The sequence below is a fragment of the Haliotis rubra genome, unplaced genomic scaffold (genome assembly GCF_003918875.1).
Source record: "Haliotis rubra isolate DU_JTF1 unplaced genomic scaffold, ASM391887v1 Scf46, whole genome shotgun sequence".
In the NCBI taxonomy this organism is placed as follows: domain Eukaryota; kingdom Metazoa; phylum Mollusca; class Gastropoda; order Lepetellida; family Haliotidae; genus Haliotis; species Haliotis rubra.
The window spans coordinates 1,599,033-1,622,134 of record NW_025767146.1 but is presented as its reverse complement, the minus strand read 5'-3'; the positions used below and the strand labels follow the sequence as shown (position 1 = coordinate 1,622,134).

General features: G+C 41.8%; 1 protein-coding gene across 5 annotated transcripts in view; it reads right to left on the bottom strand.

The window, feature by feature from the left end:
* Nucleotides 1–23,102, bottom strand: part of LOC124290186 (neuronal acetylcholine receptor subunit alpha-10-like) — a 200,625-nt gene that overhangs the window by 16,953 nt on the left and 160,570 nt on the right. For all 5 annotated transcript variants that reach the window (XM_046726881.1, XM_046726886.1, XM_046726882.1 and 2 more), the window contains one exon: nucleotides 6,381–6,835. In XM_046726881.1, the coding sequence (XP_046582837.1) occupies nucleotides 6,381–6,835 (455 nt within the window). The remainder of the gene's footprint in view (nucleotides 1–6,380; nucleotides 6,836–23,102) is intronic.

Genomic DNA, 23,102 nt, shown 5'->3' with positions numbered 1-23,102 from the left:
ACATGGCTGCGAAAGACCTTTATACATATATTAATGTTCTTACTGCCCTTGTGCCTCTGTTTGTAACAACGCATCAACATATTTATAGCGATAAAAATTTAAGCTAAGTTTACATAAATCTGGTTGATCAGATTCTGGTTAAGACGAAAAAGATGTCTTGTAGCTTTTTCATCGTCTAGCAATGTTGAGATTTTTCATTTTGCCTTGAATCTTCTTACGGTCGTTATTGGATACAGAATGAGTCAGCGTAAATCTTTGTTGTTCTTTAAATTTAACAAAAATCTAAAGATATCATTAACATGAATAGAGTACATAATGTTGTCACAATTGAATACACCATAGTTTCCTCAGTCAATTTCATGGTCAGTAAACAAGTATTAAATAGTGTGTGTGTGTGTGTGTGTGTGTGTGTGTGTGTGTGTGTGTGTGTGTGTGTGTGTGTGTGTGTGTGTGTGTGTGTGTGTGTGTGTGTGTGTGTGTGTGTGTGTGTGTGTGTGTGTGTGTGTGTGTGTGTAATAAATGTTGAAATTTCTTCAAATATAAACGTACATTCTGAGACAAATTTGCCCATTAACGGTCAATAATAAGCAATTCAATATGGCTTCCATGGTGGCCATATTGAAACTCTGATTCAAGCCTCATGCTTTGCTTCATCGGTCCGGTGAATTCTGACGAGATTGTGTCAACAGTGCATATGATTGCATTTTGAGAGAATTATTGAGCATATTCTGAAGGTAAAGTTCGAATGATGTTTAAGTACATATTTCCTGTAGCATATGTTATGGCTTGAATCCTACTATAACTACTTCATATAGCAAATAGTATTACATTTTGACAAAATGAATGAGTAATGATTAAACATACTCGGTATAATGAAATGGGATAAACAGTTATTGAAGATAGACATATAATATCATAAACAAAACCCTTTCCAAAGCAACATAAAGCCTCTACCACATAAAGTCTCTGCCAAAGGCACAGTGGAATGTATGGTTTGGGAATCAATATGACCTATTGATGATACCAGGTAATATGACCACTGTTTGGAACAAACGTGTGAAGTTTCTGCTTCAATTGTTGAGTGATCTCTGAGGCCAAGAATACATTTGGATCGAAATAAGAGGCTAATCAAATTACAAACGTCAAAGCAAGATTAAACAATTATACTATACCGCAATAAATGAGCCCCGCGTGTAACTATATATTTACTAAACTTTATTTCATTGCGTAATGGCAAAATAAATCATATTGACTGCTGAATTAGAACCATTTGAACAAATTGGGTGGTCATAATTGGTGGGTATATACGTGTGTCGTTTCAGCATCGTGCAGTGGTTTGTTTCAGAGAGAACTTTGCTGCCATTAGATGAAGGACGACGAACAAAGCTGCTCTGGTATGAGCTCACTTCAAAGAGAAGTATTAAATGAAGCAACACTATATAAAATATAGAGCATTTACATGAAACACGGGTGAGAAAGTAGAACAAAGTTTTGCAGTAACAATATACAATGTCGAACAGCAACGTTATAAAGCAAAGACGGACAGCGCCCAGAAGTATAACAGTGGCATGACATAACTGTGCAAGATACTGGAACACTGAAACAACGATGTACAATGTAACAGAAGAGCAATATAATGAAGAGCAGTAGAAAAATGAAAAGAAAGAACGAAGTATAATGAAACAGAAAAGACCATGAATGGAAGCAATGATGTACTATGTAATAGAAGAACAGTGAAATGAAGCAATGATATACTATGTAATAGAAGAACAGTGAAATGAAGCAATGATATACTATGTAATAGAAGAACAGTGAAATGAAGCAATGATGTACTATGTAATAGAAGAACAGTGAAATGAAGCAATGATGTACTATGTAACAGAAGAACAGTGAAATGAAGCAATGATGTACTATGTAATAGAAGAACAGTGAAATAAAGCAATGATGTACTATGTAATAGAAGAACAGTGAAATAAAGCAATGATGTACTATGTAACAGAAGAACAGTGAAATGAAGCAATGATATACTATGTAACAGAAGAACAGTGAAATAAAGCAATGATGTACTATGTAAGAGAAGAACAGTGAAATGAAGCAATGATGTACTATGTAATAGAAGAACAGTGAAATGAAGCAATGGTATACTATGTAACAGAAGAACAGTGAAATAAAGCAATGATGTACTATGTAACAGAAGAACAGTGAAATGAAGCAATGATGTACTGTGTAATAGAAGAACAGTGAAATAAAGCAATGATATACTATGTAACAGAAGAACAGTGAAATGAAGCAATGATGTACTATGTAACAGAAGAACAGTGAAATAAAGCAATGATATACTATGTAACAGAAGAACAGTGAAATAAAGCAATGATGTACTATGTAACAGAAGAACAGTGAAATAAAGCAATGATGTACTATGTAACAGAAGAACAGTGAAATAAAGCAATGATGTACTATGTAATAGAAGAACAGTGAAATAAAGCAATGATATACTATGTAACAGAAGAACAGTGAAATGAAGCAATGATGTACTATGTAACAGAAGAAAAGTGAAATAAAGCAACGACATTCAAAATAACATGACGTTAACGTCATGACCAGCAACGTAAGGTATTGGAATAACGTGATTGGAAAATATTCAGTTTTAGAAAACAATATAACAATATAAAAATGCATGATTGAAAAAAGTGTGAGATTGAAGTCTAGGTAGGAATACAAGGTCGTGGGAGAACAATGCTGTTGGAAAATAATAAAATGAAAAAAGGCCGATCTTTAGAGAGAACACTGATTGGAAACCTTTTTCTATGGAGATATACGTGCGGGGGAATAATTGCTGTGGCGACTCTGGAGAGCACGCCACTATATGGACATGACAAGCGTTGAACTTCCATTAAAACCTTTCTAATTTCACCACATAAACGAGTCTTTTAAAATTGCTTTTGACATAGTTTTTGAAAGTACATTAAAATGACACCCTGAAACGCTTATCGAAACGCCACATTACGGAACCGTACTATCACATGACCACGAAGTTAGTTGAGAAAAAACAGAAATCAGAATTAAATTGTTAAAACAAATCGATAGGTATGATTTAAACATGACTCTATGTTCCTCCATTAGGCGCGAGGAGAGAGGGAGACATGAGACGCTACGACGCACACCCTTAAAGCTGAAACATCAATACCAAATGCGTTACGAATTTTGTGAGATAGGAAAGATGTGCTATTTCTAATTTGAAACTTTGCAAATGTGGTAATAATTTTGAGACTGTGTCCTAAATAGACATTTCTACGAGATTAACAGCTAACTCAGTCATTTGCAGAGTAAACGAAAAATGTAAAAGCCTGAATTGGTGGTAGTCTTCTGTATTCCTCAGAGAGTTTGTCAAGCAGCGCCTGCACTTGGCCGCGATGGAATCACTTAAGCACCGGACAGTGTGCAATCTTTCCACCTTTTTTTCTTCAAATCAACTTTTGTTAGTTGCTGTAGCACGCCTGTCAATGTGTCTGCCATGTTTTTCTGGCCCCATTAACAGAAATAAGATAAAGGAAACGAAACAGGCCCTGGGATGGACGCTCGACAGTGAAAATTAAATTGCTTTCTGCCCCCTGCGCTAGGTCTCTATCAGGGCCGAACTTTACCGCTGCCGGAACGGCGGAAGAAGCTCGGCGGAGGGATACTAACCAGATAGACCGCGGCGGAGGGATACTGGGCGGATAACACTCGTCTTAGAATCAATCAACGCAGCGCCGTATAATGAGGAGCATTACTGGACGACATCAGTGCCTCAAAAGCGTTAAATAAAAACAGGAGAATATACAGGGTATAGCCTTTAGGTATATATCAATATCCTTATGTGGTATTGAACTCCAGACAAAAAAAAGACTTGTAATAGGCGGAGATGTTAACGGACACACAAAGTAGAATTAGGCATCCAACATCTCCAGATATGCACGCAATTCTAATAAGCCTACAAACATTAACTTCGACGTGGAAGGAATTATGGAATTCTTCCGAAAAGGTGCAAACTTTTTACATCGATCGACGATACGGCTAAATAAGCCTGTAAAGCCTGTTTGAATGACCGGTAGACTGAGATGTGAGATTGCTGCTGTGGGTGGGGTATAGAACTGGGGAGGGGAAATCACAGCCATCACTCGCCATCTTACCCTAAAGGCACCTACGTTAATGACATCGAATATTTTTGAAACTATTTAAGAATTAACTGTCACTCACCGCAGCCTGGCAAACAAGTTATATGATATTTGACTTATTACACAATTTGTGTTGGCTGATTTGTGGTGGTTTCGTTCCAGAGACAGGGCCGAGAAGTGAAATTATTTCCAGCGACGGAAATGTCAAGGGATTAGAAATCTAAGCCTTCAAATTTGTGGTATTGACAGTAAGTGACAGGAATGATGTGATCAACATTAAACAGCTCCACGCCAGTGTCGAGTGTTTACAGCCCATATTGAGTGGCTTGAGCGGCACTCCAACCGACGCTCAGGGAAGGCATGGCTCGATACTTTCTGCTGTACACGTGTCGGCTGGAGACACAACAGACGCTTCACGCACACACTCTTAGAATAAGACTGAGTGTCGAGAGTAGACGCGTTCTGAGCTTGGAGTAATACACAATGTCGGGTGTAGACGCGTTGTGAGCTCGGAGTAACACACAATGTCGGGGGTAGACGCGTTCTGAGCTTGGAGTAACACACAGTGCCGGGGGTAGACGCGTTCTGAGCTTGGAGTAACACACAATGTCGGGTGTCGACGCGTTGTGAGGTCGGAGTAACACACAATGTCGGGGGTAGACGCGTTCTGAGCTCGGAGTAACGCATAATGTCGGGTGTCAACGCGTTCTGAGCTCGGAGTAACACACAATGTCGGGGGTAGACGCGTTCTGAGGTCGGAGTAACGCATAATGTCGGGTGTAAACGCGTTCTGGGCTTGGAGTAACACACAGTGTCGGGTGTAGACGCGTTCTGAGCTCGGAGTAACACACAATGTCGGGTGTCGACGCGTTGTGAGGTCGTAGTAACACACAATGTCGGGTTTCGACGCGTTGTGAGGTCGGAGTAACACACAATGTCGGGTGTCGACGAGTTCTGAGCTCGGTGTAACACACAATGTCGGGTGTCGACGCGTTGTGAGGTCGTAGTAACACACAATGTCGGGTGTCGACGCGTTCTGAGCTCGGAGTAACACACAATGTCGGGTATCGACGCGTTCTGAGCTTGGAGTAACACACAATCTCGGGTTTCGACGCGTTCTGAGCTCGGAGTAACACACAATGTCGGGTGTCGACGCGTTCTGAGCTCGGAGTAGCACACAATGTCGGGTGTCGACGCGTTGTGAGGTCGTAGTAACACACAATGTCGGGTGTCGACGCGTTGTGAGGTCGTAGTAACACACAATGTCGGGGGTAGACGCGTTCTGAGCTCGGAGTAACACACAATGTCGGGTGTCGACGCATTCTGAGCTCGGAGTAACACACAATGTCGGGTGTCGACGCGTTGTGAGTGCTGAGTAACACATACTGTTGGCGTTCTGAACTCGGAGTAACACAAGGTGTTTAGTTTACACGCTCCATGCATGATGAGGTGTGTTATGCATTATAACGTGACGACTGACAATTAGTATTGTCTGTGTCGCGCGTCGACTGGGGTCCCATTACACAGCACTAACACTACCAAAAACAACAATATGTGATGTGCGTCACAATGTGAGTATTAAGACATAAGCAGTACTGTACATCATCACGTGACATCTATAACGCTGAGTAGTAGAATGCGTGGTGCACGTCGTCATGTGTCGCTATAGGCGTGGTCGGCAATGCAGATGGGTATTTTGGATGTCATCACGTGACGGCGGTATCGGCTTAACTAATTGTCACAGATACCGATTAACATAATGTGTTGCTTTTAACAGTATTGGCAAGATCCGACAATAATGACTCTTGACAAAGGGTCTTCTGAGTAGCATAACATATCAACACTGCTGGCGATACAGAAATTAAGCGGTAGATATGCGGTAGTCACAAATACAGTAAAATATATAGCCCTTACCCTCCACATGTCGTCGTTATTGGACATAAAATCCCTATCAAGTCTAAAAGGCGAAACATGACGCCATTAGATAACAATGGCCATGCTGGACCACATAGTGCACCTCCAGAGAGGAGGGTTCAGTCAAACACTATTGTGTCGAAGTTGAAGGGACATACGTAAATAATTCGAGTTATCCGACGTTCGACACAATCCTAAAATAATGACTAAATAACGAATAAACTTTCTACTTTGGGACAAAAGAAAGATCGCCACATCGAAATTCTGTGTTTGACTGTCGTCCGAAGTGTGTATGTAGTCGATACTTACCAAGAATGAGTTTAGCAGGAGATTCTGGAGGCACCCAGAAGATGACCAGCGTGAGCAAGGAGAGTAGTGCGCATGGCAGGATAAGGATAAATGTGTAGAACGCCACCTTCCGGCGTATTCGTAGTTTGAATGTGAGGTCAGGGTACGGCTCTGTACAACACGCGTAATGCTTGACGTTTCGGACGGCCTCGTTCTGGATGATAAACCACTCGTTGCTGGGAATATAGTCTGTTAGATCCATGGACGTTGTGTTGCGGGTGAAATGGATGTCCAGTTTCAGGCCATTGTATGTCCAGGACCCGAACTTGAGCGTGCATGTTTGTTCGTCGAAAGGAAAGTACTTGGTATCGAAGTTACAAGATGATCGGATGATTGCCTGAGGCATCCACAGAAGGTTTCCATCCGGGTACACCACAACCAGGGCATCACGCTGCTCCTTCAGACGGTCATCAGCACTGGAGAAGTAAACAACACGGGTTAACCATACAAGTAACAGAGATTGCAAATTTGTTTGTTGTTTAACGCCAGAAATCACTAATATTCCAAATGATTGACGGAGATCTGTAAACAATCAAGTCTTGACCAGACAATCCAGTGACTGACATGTACACCACTACACGCAATTTGGATACGATGGCATGCAGTCATTCAAGTCAGGGAACCTGAACATTGTTTTACTCGTCTCATGCATTTCAATTTTGTATCGGAATAAAAAAATCCGGGCCATTTCGGCACCAAAACCTTATTTTGGAAGTGACGTAATCATCACCCCTTCTCCTTTTACCAACTAAATGCCAATTCCTCTCCCTCAGGGGCTTGGAATCGACAACCAATCAAATGACACTTCTAAATAATCGAATTTTTAGACTTTTATGTATGAAATTTAAGCAGCCTGCAAAATGTTTTACTTAATATTAAAATATGGGGAGAGAGTCTTAATTTTACTAGTCGTTCCAACTTTTATAATTAAAGGCCCTCAGCAAAATGAACCGAGGCCGAACGATATCGCTGCTTGTTTCAATAATACATTAACGAAAAGAAGAAGTAATATAGTTGGACATTTTTTAATTTAGCTTGTAACTTTACCTGTGCCATGTGCCTGGAAAACGGAATTGATTGATTGATTGAACGAAGTCGTAGAATGGCTGAAGGGGACGAACTGGAGTTAAGTTTGCCACACCCCGATTTTGATGGATTAATGAACGAACCTAATATTTTAATCACGAGGCAGGGTCCAAGGTCATGGTTACTATGACGTAACGGCAGACATCTTGGTCTACCTATCTAAGGGACATCACTCTATCTGCATTTGGATGGAAATTAAAAAAAACAGTAATACTCTGTGATCGGAAGTTCGATCACCAATAGGTCTTATTTTTTATCAGTTTGTTCATACAACAGCAAAGTTTATTAAATGATAATGTCACGAACATTTTATTACAAATACTTAAAATATAAAATATGTCACGCTGTTCACCCAGTGACGTAGATGAAACAAGGACGACAACACATGCTGGGTCCGTAAAGATGTAGTAAAATCAGCGTTCATTCCCTTACACATTCGGACTCTAATAGAACCCATTATAATATTTTACATACTTCTTCACTACGAAATGTATCTGATTCGTATGAATCCTTCGCCAATGAATCCATGCTTTGTAAGTGTCAAAATATGTTGAACATATCCGATCGTCAGTTTGAACTGATCAGCACTTCCCTTCAGAAAGAGGCTGAGTGGGGTGCTGTATTACAACCATCCATCGTGGCATTAGATCAGTTATAACAAGAAATCGACGTTTCCACAGCTCTGTCTACGACGACCACAGCTGCCTTACGTTCTAATTACTCAAACTAACTTGATATTCCTACGGTATTGATATTGTTTTACACGTTCCGTGTTTGGGAGGCTTTTCTGTGAAGCTAGTTTTTAAATTCAATGTTTGATTAATTTCATGGACAGATAGAGCCAAAGGATACCTAACTAATTTGTTTCAGTAACACTGTATGAAGGCGTTATTTTAATTGGTTTGCATAAGAAAATTAAGTATTGCCTAAGAATTCGTCCAAAATAGAACATGTCCTGGTATTATTACTATAGACACAGTAATATCCTCTTCTCTATCTGTGTAGTTGAACTTGGTTTGAAATTAAATGAACTTAATTAATAAACATGCAATCCTAACTAATGAGTTTAGTTTACATACACATCGATAAAGTCAAATTATCGGCATTGGTGTTTAATGTGTTTAGTACCTCGGACAGTACAAAATGTGATAAAGGATACAACACCTGCAAATGTACAACTCGAGTATTAACCAGACAGTCGTCAACGGTGAACTCGAGTGAGTGAGTGAGTTTGGTTTTACGCCGCTTTTAGCAATGTTCAGGCAATATCACGGCGGGGGACACCAGAAATTGGCATCACACATTGTACCGATGTGGGGAATCGAACTCGGGCCTTCAGCGAGACGAACGAACGTTTTAACCACTAGGCGACCCCACCGCCCCGGTGAACTAGACAAATTACGAATGACTGTATGCTGTTTCTTAATGTTTAAACCGTGACTGAGTTGGTTTTTACGCCACCATTAACAATATTCAAGCAATAGTCACTGCGCTCACTATTGATGTGCATGCACGATCTTCTGATGACAGACAGAAGCCAAGATCCAAATCCTAGGCACGACCAACCGCCATCTTTGTGACGTGGGACAATACACCAACCGAGCGTCAGTCCTCTTGTACCAAGTATGTAGTTTCTGAACATTTGTAGTCTTAATAATGTAAGCTGGTAATCCGAGGCATGTTGGAGAATTAAAATCAAATCTAAATCAGTTTAGCGGAACGTCCATGAGGCACGGTGAATGACATATGGGACTCGTGGGACTGGTTGTATTACACTGACATGGGATATGTGACACCGCTGGTCTTACAGTGTTACAATGTTACATACTCGTGTGTGAACTACTGTGTGGACAGGTATGCTGTCTACTATCATTATCTACACGCTGCGGCACTGAATAAGCGGAGGTCAATTGGTCACTTCTTCATGAAGCATACATGTGTCTGGAATGTGTTTTTGCTGATCGGACAAACGTAGGGTTGAACGAGGATGTGTGTGTATGTTTGTGTGCGTGTTTGCGTGTTTGCGTGCTTGCGTGTGTTTTTTCCTGGTTTGATGCATACTTTTAGGTGGTCACCTGAACGAATTACAGCACATTGCCCAGTCAGGCAGTATGCGTGAAGCCAAGATAAACGACAAGCAAACACCAATCACCATCAACATTGTTTGCATCAAGCATGCGCAAGGCCCTGGAAGTCCACGTACCTGTAGTCACGTTGTTATAAACGGTCAGGAGTAACGAGTCTGACTGCAATCACTTAAACACTGCAAACGTCAGGCCCCAAACATTACCGTGATTCCAGTATCAAATACATTCCCATAAATAACCATCACCTGCTTGTTATATTCTTAACCACCATCAAACAGAGCATACTTTGTTGCTTATATGCCGTATCTGTGATCGGTTCAGGAGAAGTAAAGATGAAAAATATACAATTTTCTCATGGCGCAGAATTTCTGCAAACTGTCCATGTGTATTATGGAGACAGTGAACTATGTGAAATGAAAGAATAATTGATTTATGAAATAAAGCACAAGGGTTATAATATATTTGAACGGCATGTCTGCATTCGTCAAGACAATGGATAAATGGACCGAGTGGTTTCCTTTAAGCGTGCAATATCTCAGCATTTAGCATATAGATAACAGGCTACATGGATGTCCCAGAAGGTTAGTTAAGCCGATCGCCAAGTATTTAATCATATATTAGAAACCTGATGTTCCCATTTGTCCAAATAGAATTCTCATATGTAGAATCGTGAAAGTCCACTTGAAATTGTTTAATATTCATAGCAACAGGACATCAGACCAGTCACGTCACGGCGTTAGGCTTCTCTCAGTACGTGACACTGGAGACTTGGAATATTGTTTACAATATGTCCATGCATTCACTCGAAAAACATCTACTCTCAGCTGTTCGTGTTTTCTCCTCAGTTGTTGTTCTGAGGCGAGGGCCTAATGCACAGTGGGCCACAGTAACCGTTCATCACTGAACAAATATTTCTTCACAAAGCTCAGCAGTAAAGAACCAAGTTTTTCTCCTCGCTTCTTCTATTCACTCTCATACACGCAGAAGAATTTACTTTCGGGACAACAAAGAACGTGTCCTCCCCAGGGAGTTGAGTATGTAAAATGGCAGTTCGCGGATCCGCTGTCCTGGATTATCGTCGACACTCTATGGACTATAGATGTACGTTAAAAATATGACCACAATAGTGATGCTACAAATAGTAGAAATATTACTTTGTTGTGAAAACTGATTGGCAAAAGTTCAAAATATTTTGAAAATGTTAACAATAACATTTCAGAATTGAACCTTGAAAACAGCAAATGTATTTGTCTATATGGCATCATATGAAAACTACGCCGACATGTACAACAACCAGATAGTTGCCTCTGCTGGTAAGAATCTATTCTTCACAACTGCTGCTAAACTTTGAGAAAATGCCGGTGTTATTGACATACCATCGAGTTGTCAGAGCTTGTCAGCATGTCTAAGATTGAACTTTAATGGTGTTGCACATTAAGTTATTGAACTACGGGTAGGTTTCCTACAAGAGTCACCCATGTCATGTTTTGTCTTGATTAATTCAACACGTAAATGAATGATAGAATATTAATGTAAAAGTATGTATAGAGATTATGTTTACGGCAGTGGAAAGGAAACAAGAACGCCGTACATTGAATGACGATGTTTACTTAAGGATGCTGTCGACCGACGTTGTTACGAGTAACTGTCGCGCCAGTTAAAATACTGCTAGTTTACGATGATAAAGTGCTAGATAGTTACTGGCGAAAACAAGAAGAGTGCCATATATCCACGCACGTGTGTTTATATGTGTGATATAAAGAAGATATAAAGAAGATATACAGAAGATCCGCAAGCAGTGGTGAGTTATCTCTCTGCGCCTTTGAACCGATAACCCTACTGTATGTCCCCATACTCTAATAGCTTTCCTTCTCCCATCGGCGTTGTCCTGGACATCATACACACCATGAGCTGAGAGCTGGATGTAGCAGCTACAACAACAACAGACAGCATCGCATCCCCGCCAGAACCATGTCAGTGGGATTACCATCAATCCGCCACCATGGCATGAGGTCGTGCCCAGGAACAAGAAACCCCAAGCTTGTCCATAGCTTCTTCCATTTCAAGACACGTCCTCTGAATTCCGAGGTCGACAAGAAGGCGACTCACATGAAAGAATGATCACCAAAGCGTGGCCAAACGAGCATTTTGATTTCTTGGTAAATCCGTAATCTGTCTCCTGTAATCCCCCCCTCATGTCCCCAAACACCTCACTGAGAGGGTGTCCGGCGTCGCTAGGCAACAGAACCCCTTGCTGACTTCTCTGTTCTCCCACCGATTTGACTACAGATGTGCGATAACCATGGCAACTAGACAACTGCTAAGGATGACCTCGCAAATGAGAATGGTTGGTGTTGCGAGTGTCTGTGATACCTGCGGCAACTTGGCATCGGCGGTAATTATCGGAGTGTGTTGCAACGATCACTCCAGGGCAACCTGGACAAAAGTTTGATCGATGTGGGCCAGGTTGTGGCCAGCGAGAAACAAAGACAAGCCAGAAAAACGCCAGTGTGTCCCGCAGAGCATGCCGGTATAGTTTGCTGGGTACTTACCAGCACTGGAACTGATAACAATACCACCACCGAGTAGTGGTCTTTGAAACCCTCGATCCCTCTTGTCCAGAAGGTTTGGACGACCTGTCACTTGACTCAGACGTTTGGAAGCCACCTACCTGTAAGCGATTTGTGACGTTTGTCGTCCATTTGCTCCGCGTGAGGACATAGACGCACAAGAGCGCTATGAAAATAGGCAGAATTTATATACTAATTTAGTAATGTAATGTAGTACGTTGCAGGAGGATGGGCTGGTGATGGGTGTTGTTGGCGACTTGTGGAAGGTAGATGGTTGGTAGGGAGTGTGGTTGATGATCGGTGTTGTTGGTGAGTTGTGGAAGGTAGATGGTTGGTAGGGAGTGAATGGTTGTTGATGGTTGTCGTTGGTGACTTGTGGAAAGTAAAGGTTGGTAGGGAGTGTGGTTGGTGATGGTTCTTGTTGGTGAGTTGTGGAAGGTTGATGTTTGGTAGGGAGTTTATAGTTTGTGATGGTTGTGGTGGTGAGATGTGGAAGGTAGATGGTTGGTAGGGAGTGTGGTTGGTGATGGGTGTTGGTGGTGTGTTGTGGAAGGTAGATGGTTGGTAGGGAGTAAATGGTTGGTGATGGGTGTTGGTGGTGAGTTGAGGACGGCAGATAGTGGGTAGTGGGTGATGGGAAGTAGTCATCAGTTGATTGGGATATGGTTGAGGTGTATATCTGGTGTTTGCCAGGCGATAACTTGGAGTGGGTTGGCGGTGTAGTGGCGGATGCTCGTCACACAATAGTAGTTGGTGAATGTTTATGGACTGTGAACGGCGGGCGTCTGAATTTTTATTGCTTGTTGTAAGAACATTTAGACTGACCATTCTCAGCTGCGTTTATACATTTGTATGCATCATTATGGAATGTTTGCAATTATGCTAACGCTGCAGACATATGAGATAATTCTCCCTAAACCACGCCTTTTTACGAATGAACGAATCTCCATGATCCAATCATGGCACGTAGGATATAGACATGGCATTCCATTGTTCTAAGAGGCGAATTTGATCAGATTAAGAAAGAAAGTTAATGCCAATTGAGCATCACTTGAGTGTTTCTGTATGTGCTACCTAGCAGCGGCCGACTGCTGGTGACGTGAGAGCGTCCCGATGTCCTGTCAACGCGGATTTCATTCTTAAGCAGGACTATTCCGAAGCTGCAATTTGCTGGCTGATGAGATTAGTGTAGTAAGACACTGCACTAGCGGGGACGACCGAGCTCGGACCAGACCCTGGCAAATAGGCAAGTATACAACTGGAACGACTGATGTCCATCAACCATTTTATAAGAAGAAGCAATTAGATACTTATCATGACTGTCCGGGTGAATATGAGAGCGGGGCTGCCTAGCTAGGCCCCGTGGAGCCGGCAGCGACGCCATGGTCCGCCTCTGGCCCTTTATCATAACGCTGTGTCAGATGCAGATGAAATATTTCCCGGAACCGACCTCCGCATCGCACTCTGAAAATCTGATCACCACCTCCATGTCGGAGCTCCCATGTCGTGAATTAGCCAACTTGCTGGAAATAATTACCTCTCCACTCGGTAGCAGCTAAGCCTTTAATCTACACGATGGGTGTAGCAATGGCTATATTTAGTCCTCATATCTTATCTTGGTTGCAGCTCGGGAACGGCAAGCCATGTTGAGGAAACAGTTTCTTTCTCTTTATGGTTGTAATGACTGTCCGACCTTGATGCATTACCTTCGTTTAAAACGGGATCCATCATCCGTGGGCTCACTCGAACGCTGTGTCCTGATGCGCGTTGCTTACAGGTGTACTGGGTCGGTGTGTATATAGTATGATGTCGGGGTGAATGAGTCGGGAATCGTATGTCGAGCATATAAGTTGAAACGCAGGTAATGTACAAGTAATTGAGTATGTGTAAGGATGTATTACTCGTAGTACAATCTCGTAATGCAATCTGGCAAGTTGATTGACTATTACGTTACAAAACAAGACTGAAGCAGAAGAAGAAGAAGGAGGAGGAGGAGAAGACGAAGAATTAAAAACAAGACCAAAGAGAACAACAAATACAAAAAACAACACGGACAGCATGAAGGCATCTGCTTGGTCTGGTTTCCATCTGAAGCTTGCCTTCAGTTTCATGGTATATAAGCCAGTTCAGGTCATGAGCCTAAATACACCACTCCTCGAGTGACACATGTCATGAAAGACATGTGTCATAATGCATGTGTCTTGATGTTTGCGTGGAAGTGTTTGTGTCGAAATGAGTGTATGAGTGTATTTTTTTATATGCAACCCGTGAATGAATCTTCAGTAACCCATGCTTGTCGTAAGAGGCGACTAACGGGATCGGGTGGTCAGGCTCGCTGGCTTGGTCGACACATGTAATCGGTTCCCAGTTGCGCAGACCGATGCTCATGCTGTTGATCACTGGATTGTCTGGTCCACACTCGATTATTTACAGACCGCCGCCACATAGCTGGAATATTTCTGAGTCCCGCGTAAAACTAAACTCACTCACTTTTGATATGCATGTCGTAATTTGATTTGGTGAATGATGATATGCATGTCAAATGAAAACATATAGACCCTATGATCATATCAACAGACCGGTCTCTGCAATCCCTTCCTTTAGGCTGATTATAGGTAAATGGTACCGCGTTGAGTAAGTTATCACCTTTGACTTTAGGTGTACCTGATACGCTGAGTCACAGATGCACTGAAAACAAAATCTCTGCAACTCGCTAGCAATATGGCGACTAAACAACGTCTTGCGTCTCCCGTTTGTTTGAAGCCGTGGTTAAAATAATGATGGAGTAAATTGCAGTATCTATCAGTATTTTTTATATGGAAATAAGGTTTGCCTGGTGGCATCTGGTGTACAAACTGACCCCTCGATGAATATTCTGTACTAACCACAGAACGCATGTGTCAGTCACGATAATGATAATGGTGACACTAGGGTTTCAAGAGACATGCCTTGTGGTTACCAGACGCTGGCGAAAAAATGAATGGCGCAGCGATGTGAATATTCAAGCTTTGAATTGAGCTTTGGTGAAACTTGAGTGAGATAGAAACGAATTTGATACTTCATATATATATGCTAATATGACAGAAAACTTGATCTCGGTTTATTCCTCTGAAAATAAATGGCGAAAACATTTCGAACGGCCGTTCTGGTCTTGACGTAGTGATGTGCCAGAGAACGTACACCGTCTCTCGACTGACTGACGGTATCGGGCAATGAACAGCATCGGAGTGACAGGTAATATCTGCTATCTTACCACCACATCCTCTTCTGGCTCCAGCTAAGGTAACGTTTCACGGCAAAACATGCAAGCTAAATCAAAAGGACTTGGTAGAACTCAACAGGAGAAAGGACAGAAACCAAAGGATAGACCGCGTTACCATTACTTGATGGGCCTAGTAAAAAATATAGACCCATTAACGAAAGGAAGGCAATCGCGGGTGTTAGGAGGTGCACACACCAGTCGATAGACCAAGAAAGTTAACAGTGACAATACATGTCATGGATATCCTGCCTTGCTTGATGCCATTTCACGCTTCTCTGGGCTGTATGATGGGCTACGTGTTACTGCGGAAGTGTCTATACCCACGGTAGAAGATGAGTAGGTGTCTATAGAGTTACTGAGTGCTAGAAGTCCAACCAGAGACTTTCTGATCGCCTCGTAAGAGTCTTGTGTGTGGACACATTTCACCTATTACGGTAAAGTAATGGGACATTGGAGCTTCAATGTCTGAAGATATGTAGGTCAGTAGGATTGTGGTTGACATGACACATACATAATATATAACTGTCACTATGTGACCTATATACATAGGCTTGGTAATGAAAACACCAATAAAGGATGAAGTAGACTATTTCCCATGTTGTTTTTAAGCCTACAACATATACATTAATGTATAAAAGGTAAATGATTTGATGAAGACGTTTGTATATTATGCTACATTACCTATATATACACCGCTATACCATATCTGTATGTAGGAATAATTAGTTTGAACAAGTTCTATGCATGTGTGTACATATACTTGCATAACAACTCGCAGTTTTACCAAGAGATACCCACGATTTTATGTTTCTCATAGCCCTATTTGGTGGCCTTTGTACATGTGTTTTAATGTATCCGTCTCCGTTGACTTCTAACTTTGTTTGACTTCAAAACAAACAAAGCGTCACCATTGTCAGACACAACCTAAAACAACATCACCACGCGACCTTCAACACTGCGTGTCACCAGGGTATGACACATTATATACTGACAGTGTCAGTTAGCTGCACATTCTGCTAACACAACATACAACATATTCACTAAATGTTGGTCTCAAATACATTAACTAAAGCTGGTTTGTCGTCAATCTTCGACACATTCTACAAAGGCTGTGTCATTCTCCCAATACTGTCTATAAAGGCAGTGTGTTGGCAGTTTCAAGGAGATCTCAGGTGGTGGCGTGCAGTACAGAAACCCCTCTGTTAAAGGATACGCTTGAAGTTAAAAAAAACATGCTTTGATTTCATATGAAATTAACAGATTTTCTTTGTAGTAAAAATCGAAGCCAAAAACACTTTTCGCTAATGATGAATGCTGGATTTGCACAAAGGCTGACCTTTCGAACTGTGAGCCGAAACCTTGGCATGTCGTGGGTAAACTACATCATACAGCGGGCACAACGCGGAGACTACAACCAAGATCACATGGCATCCAGAGCTAATCTGGTGATTGCCCGAGGCACACGTCATATCAGGTGGCGGGAAAGAAACAGGACCAGTACTCCCAGCACACGTCTGATGCCTGACAGCATGGGAAGTCTCCATACAGCCACTCACGTCATGGGCATCGACAGGGACCTCACCCGCGATGCTGCATCATAGTGCCTGTTTTTAACTCTTCAACAGTCACAACATGTAACATTATATTTACTTTCGTTGCATGTTTTGGAAAATTAAATCTTCAGTAATGTATTAAACAACTAAGTTTTAACTCCCACACATTACGGGGCGCCAAGTATAGGGGACATATATGTCACTGTGTCGCATTATGTATATAACTGGCAGGGGTCACTCCACCTACACACACCTTAATCACGTTAACGGTTCGTCTTCAAGGATGCTAAATCATATCAAGTAAAAATAGCGCTTAATCACTATTACTCACCAGGTAGAATCAAAGTGAGTCTCATGTTTTACGGTGGGGGTAATGTATTCAACAAGCATATTTTACCGATTGTTGTTTTAAAAGGTCATTTTCTAACATGACCGAATCTGATCTCTTTCTCTCAGTATATCAATATCTAAGATCCTAGTGTGTATGGTAATATTAAACTTCTTAAAGAGTTTTCATTTTTTATGTGAAACATAAAACCCTGAACCAATATGAGTCACGTTATAATGTTAAGAATTCCCGTAAATCATTAGCTCTGATGGCTTTGTGGTTCCGTGAAGATTTCCAAAGAGATATTTTTTACCTATTAACAAATATCTTTCGTACAGGTATGAACACTCTCGAGTAGCAGGATTCGAAAGTTAAAGGAAAAGAGACGAAAGGCAAACTGGGGACACTGGGTCAGTAAGATGACCTAGGGTTCTCGTGGGCTAAAATCTGTCAATCAAAACCAATTCAGGTACATGAAACTCGTTCATCTACAGGACCCTAATCAACACATACTGCCGGTCGGTCGTTTACAAGAACCTAATCACGCCACACTGGTGCCGAGCAGGTCCGGGGACGTCTACACAGGACTCAGCTCCGCTCTTAATAGGGTTCTAATGAAGACATTGTAAATGATTGCAACAGTCTACAACCGGACTTGATTGCTCATCATCACGTCCTGGACACACCTGGAACTACTTCTGAGGACAATCATTCACACAAACTTCCGCCTCTCTGAACGTTTGGCTTCCCAAAAATATCAAAAACTCAATGTACAAAATGTTAATAGGTTATATTTTATGAACTATTAAGTTTCGACGCATGTCATTTTGAAGTTGATTTTCTCACATGGCAAACAAACAAAGCTATCAAGAAGCTATTGAGAATAAATTAAAATGTTTTTTCAACTAAAGACGTTACTTGACATCTACTAGGCGTCGCGATATTTACAAGTCGCTGCGATATATATAACATGTCACTAAGTCTACTGCTCGCCACGATGTCTACAACTCGCCACAATATCTACCACTCGCTACGATATTTACAAATCACGGCCTAGATTTTCGAAGCTCTCTTAGCGCTAAGATAGTTGTTAGTGCCATACATTAACATTAACTTACGACTATCTTTAGTTAGCTCTAAGAGAGCTTTGAAAATCTAGGCCCAGCTGGAAAATATATACAATGCTCCACGTTATCAACAACTCGCCACGATATCTACAACTCCTCACGATATCTAGGACATGTCACGATATCTACAACTCCTCGCGATATCTACAGCACTAAACGATATCTACAACTCGCTACGGTATCTACAACTCTAAACGATATCTACAACTCGCTACGGTATCGACACCTCTAAACGATAATTATCTACAACTCGCTACGATATCTACAACTCTAAACGATATCTACAAGTCGCTACGATACCTACAACTCGCTACGGTATCTAGGATATGTCACGATATCTACAACTCGCTACGGTGTCTAAACGATATCTACAACTAGCTACGGTGTCTAAATGATATCTACAACTCGCTACGCTACGGTATCTAAACGATATCTACAACTCGCTACGGTATCTACAACTCTAAACGATATCTACAACTCGCTACAGTATCTACAACTCGTTGCGATATACCCACAACTCCATACAATACCTCCGGCTCACCTAACATGCACATAAAACCTGAACTGTGAGATGCACTAACAAGCACAGTCTGCCCACGTCCCTTCTATTGTAATGCTCTATAATAGCAAGGAATTAAACGCGCGTGTTTTGAGGAATTAATTCCTAATAACATAACACGATAAGTAGTCCCACTGACAAATCACAGCACTGCCTGCACAGAACAAATGCCACTTACACAAAAAGAACATTTCCATTTTCAGGCTTAACAGCAGAGTTACTGCTTTTGATATTGTGCGACTTAGATTTGTAGCCTCTCAACTTATTTTCCATGAGCATCTCTAAAACCTCACTTTTTATACCGCAAAGTGTTTGTGCTATCTCTTCCAGATTTCAATGATGAATATGACCCGATAAATCTTATTTGTGATCCTGATGTGTATTTCTCGCCATAAAGAGCCCCGCGAGGTATCAGTGCAACATCTCCGATAATGCACCATCTATCATGCCACGCAATGGAACAATGATCAATCCAAATAAAAGAAAACAAAACACACGGCAATAAATATGTTAAATACGAGCCGATAAATCCAATGTTCGACCTCGATGGGTATCTTGGAGATCCCAGCTTTTAAATCAGTTATAGAAAGTGCAATGTGGTTCCATCAAACAAGGCACTCCGCTTCGTTAGATATCATCCCTAATTTAACTAGTATGTGTATAGCGCTTCGACTTAAGCCATACCACTAAGGCACAATCAGAGATACGTATTAGCTGCGTGTATGTGTCAAACACGAGCGATGATTCAGAGATGCGAAGGGGAAGTTTTTCTCCTTATTATTACGCTAATTATTTGAAACATCCCAAAACAGTTTCCAAGATATACAGTGATGTGGTTGTAGAATGGACCCTCGTTAGCCCGTACTGTAGCGTTCTCAGTTGGTTACGACTAACGCCACCTTACAAACATGTCAAGGTTCAGTGGAATGTTCGTTCAGAAGATTGCTGTCCGGATTAGCGGAGGTCCTGACTACGGAAGTTTCAAAGCACAAACACGGGAAAACACTAAGACTACTCTTCAGCATCGTATAGCACTGCCAGGGTGAAACAGGCAAATGGAGTATTGATATAATACATATAGAAACAAAGGGCAGCCGACTATACAATGTTCCTCTAAGTACACACCATACCCTGCTACCATCTACAGACCATTCGTCAGTTATTTCTGTTATTTCTAGCCTATTTTACGCTGAAAATCCATTTCACTCCGTTCAGCAGGCTGGAGCAAATGCCTTTTCTGTACATGAAACTACGGCTCATTGCCCGCCCAATACCATCTCAAACCTCTTTCACCCACTCAGTCTTATGCCCATTAATTGAACGTTTCTTACTTAATATTTCCCTTTTTGCCATATGTAACAAGCAAAAGCTCCTAACAGGTCATACTGCTTCATTCCTGAGTCACATAATGCTCGAGGCTCCATCTTCAGCGCTACCCTGTGGAGGAGTACAGCCCGTGGCTGAGACCCCGTCTGAAAGTAAGCCTGTCACTGATCGCTGTATCGGAACTAACATAATATTCCATATTCTCTAGCGCTCTGGCTCAGCCGTTATGGAGCGTGCAGCCAGCCTATCAACGGTCCTGGGTATTTAATCACTATCAACAAAAATAAGTCAGTTTGAAATGCCAAAGTGTTCATAACGGAAGCAAACAGACCGAAACTGTTTATTGGCAAGCTCCGATGTGTGAAGGGAGATGCACCGCAACATCAGCAACTAGCCAGCGTAACAGTGTCAACAATCCATTCTCCGTCGACATTTTTTCTTAAGGTGTTTAACAGTCTGCTGGTGGGAAGTACGTTATCTCTCCACAGAAGTAGTATTGGCCGAATTATCCCGATTGGAGCCAGGATAAAATGTCAATTTATACAATCATAGGAAAATTGCAGGTCTGCCGCTTCAGAGAAGATGCAAGTTACATCATTGTAGCTGGCGAATCGAACTTGGACGGCCATTACTGGGCGTAATTGCAGAATCAGCGGAAAGAACAGAAGTAGGGGAGACAACTCGTATGTAAGTGGGCGTACATGACACATACCAGATTGTTCCACCCATTACAACTAGTGCTGGTCTAAACTCGTTTAGGGACATACTGTACCTAGCATGTGTTGATGTATGTTCCTCCCGGCAAAATAATAAATAAATGATCCGCGATGGTTGCATTAGCAGGCAATCCATGTAGGCATAGGACTCCTGTAAACTGACGGGCTAAAGAAACGTTACCACATGGACACTGAAATTACCCCAAATTCCAAATTCAGCTGCAATCACCACCACACGAAAACACATCGCCCAAACGCAACAATAAGTTTTACACTTGGAAATAAGGCATGCATGCCTTGTCTGTATTTTCGCCAAATATGGTTTGCATGTTTTTCACGCGAAGCGAAAAAAATTAATTGCCAAATGGGTATCAAACCAATGCAAACGGGTTGTCAGACATTCATTCTATTAAATGCTTCAAACAAATCGCTCGATTAACTTTGCGACAACGAGAACGGGCCACCCACACCCACGTTGCAAGAACGCTCGGCTGTCATCGCATATCCGTCACCAGACTCATGCAGCGATACCGTCAGACAGGACTGACCTCAGACAGGCCACGATGAGACAGACCTCGAGTCACAACGCCCCAGGAGGGCCAGTATCTGCGCACGCTGCATCTCATCAGCGGCGCATGGTTTGGGTCACCGTGAAAACCGAAACAACAGTAGCCTGATGATTGAGGTTCCATGGAATCCGGGCTTACAGACCTTCCTGGGGATAGTAGTTGACAGCCGAACATCGTCGCAGGAGACTTAGCTATAGATGGGCCCGGACGGTTCGACATTGGCAGCGACGTGAGTGGCAGAGGGTCCTATTCTAGGATGAAAGCCGATTCTCTCTGTTCATTTTGTTTTATGGATCTATCTTTTGTTGTTATTTCACAATAGGGTTTTTAATCTATGGTAGCCGTACTTTAAAGATAACCTCGCGTTTTTCCGTTGATACCAACCACCTCTTTTCCTGATGCCAACATATCCTGTTTCCCTGTTGTCAACAACCTCTTTACCTGTTGTCAACAGTAGCCTCTTACCCTACTAGCATCAATAACCCCTTTACCTGTTGTCAACAGTAGCCTCTTACCCTACTAGTATCAATAATCCCTTTACCTGTTGTCAACAGTAGCCTCTACCCTACCCTACTTAAGTATCAGTATACCCTACCAATAACCCCTTTACCTGTTGTCAACAGTAGCCTCTAACCCTACTAGTATCAATAACCACCTTTACCTGTTGTCAACAGTAGCCTCTTACCCTACTAAGTATCAACTAACATCTCTCTTAACCTGTTGTCAACAGTAGCCAATCTTTACCCTACTAGCATCAATAATAACCTCTTTACCTGTTGTCAACAGTAGCCTCTTACCCTACTCAACAGTATCAATTATCCTCCTTTACCTGTTGTCAACAGTAGCCTCTTACCCTACTAGCATCAATAACCCCTTTACCTGTTGTCAACAGTAGCCTCTTACCCTACTAGTATCAATAACCCTTTACCTGTTGTCAACAGTAGCCTCTTACCCTACTAGTATCAATAACCTCTTTACCTGTTGTCAACAGTAGCCTCTTACCCTACTAACATCAATAACCTCTTAACCTGTTGTCAACAGTACCCTCTTACCCTACTGGTATCAATACCCTCAGTATCAATAAGTATCAATAACCTTTACCTGTTGTCAACAGTAGCCTCTTACCCTACTAGTATCAATAACCTCCTTACCTGTTGTCAACAATAGCCTCTTACGCTACTAGTATCAATAACTTCTTTACCTGTTGTCAACAGTAGCCTCTTACCCTACTAGTATCAATAACCTCTTTACCTGTTGTCAACAGTAGCCTCTTACCCTACTAGTATCAATAACTTCTTTACCTGTTGTCAACAGTAGCCCCTTACCCTACTTGTGTCAATAACCCTTTACCTGTTGTCAACAATAGCCTCTTAACCTAACTTCTTTACCTGTTGTCAACAATAGCCTCTTACCCTACTAGTATCAATAACCTTCTTTACCTGTTGTCAACAGTAGCCTCTTACCCTACTAGTATCAATAACCCCTTTACCTGTTGTCAAC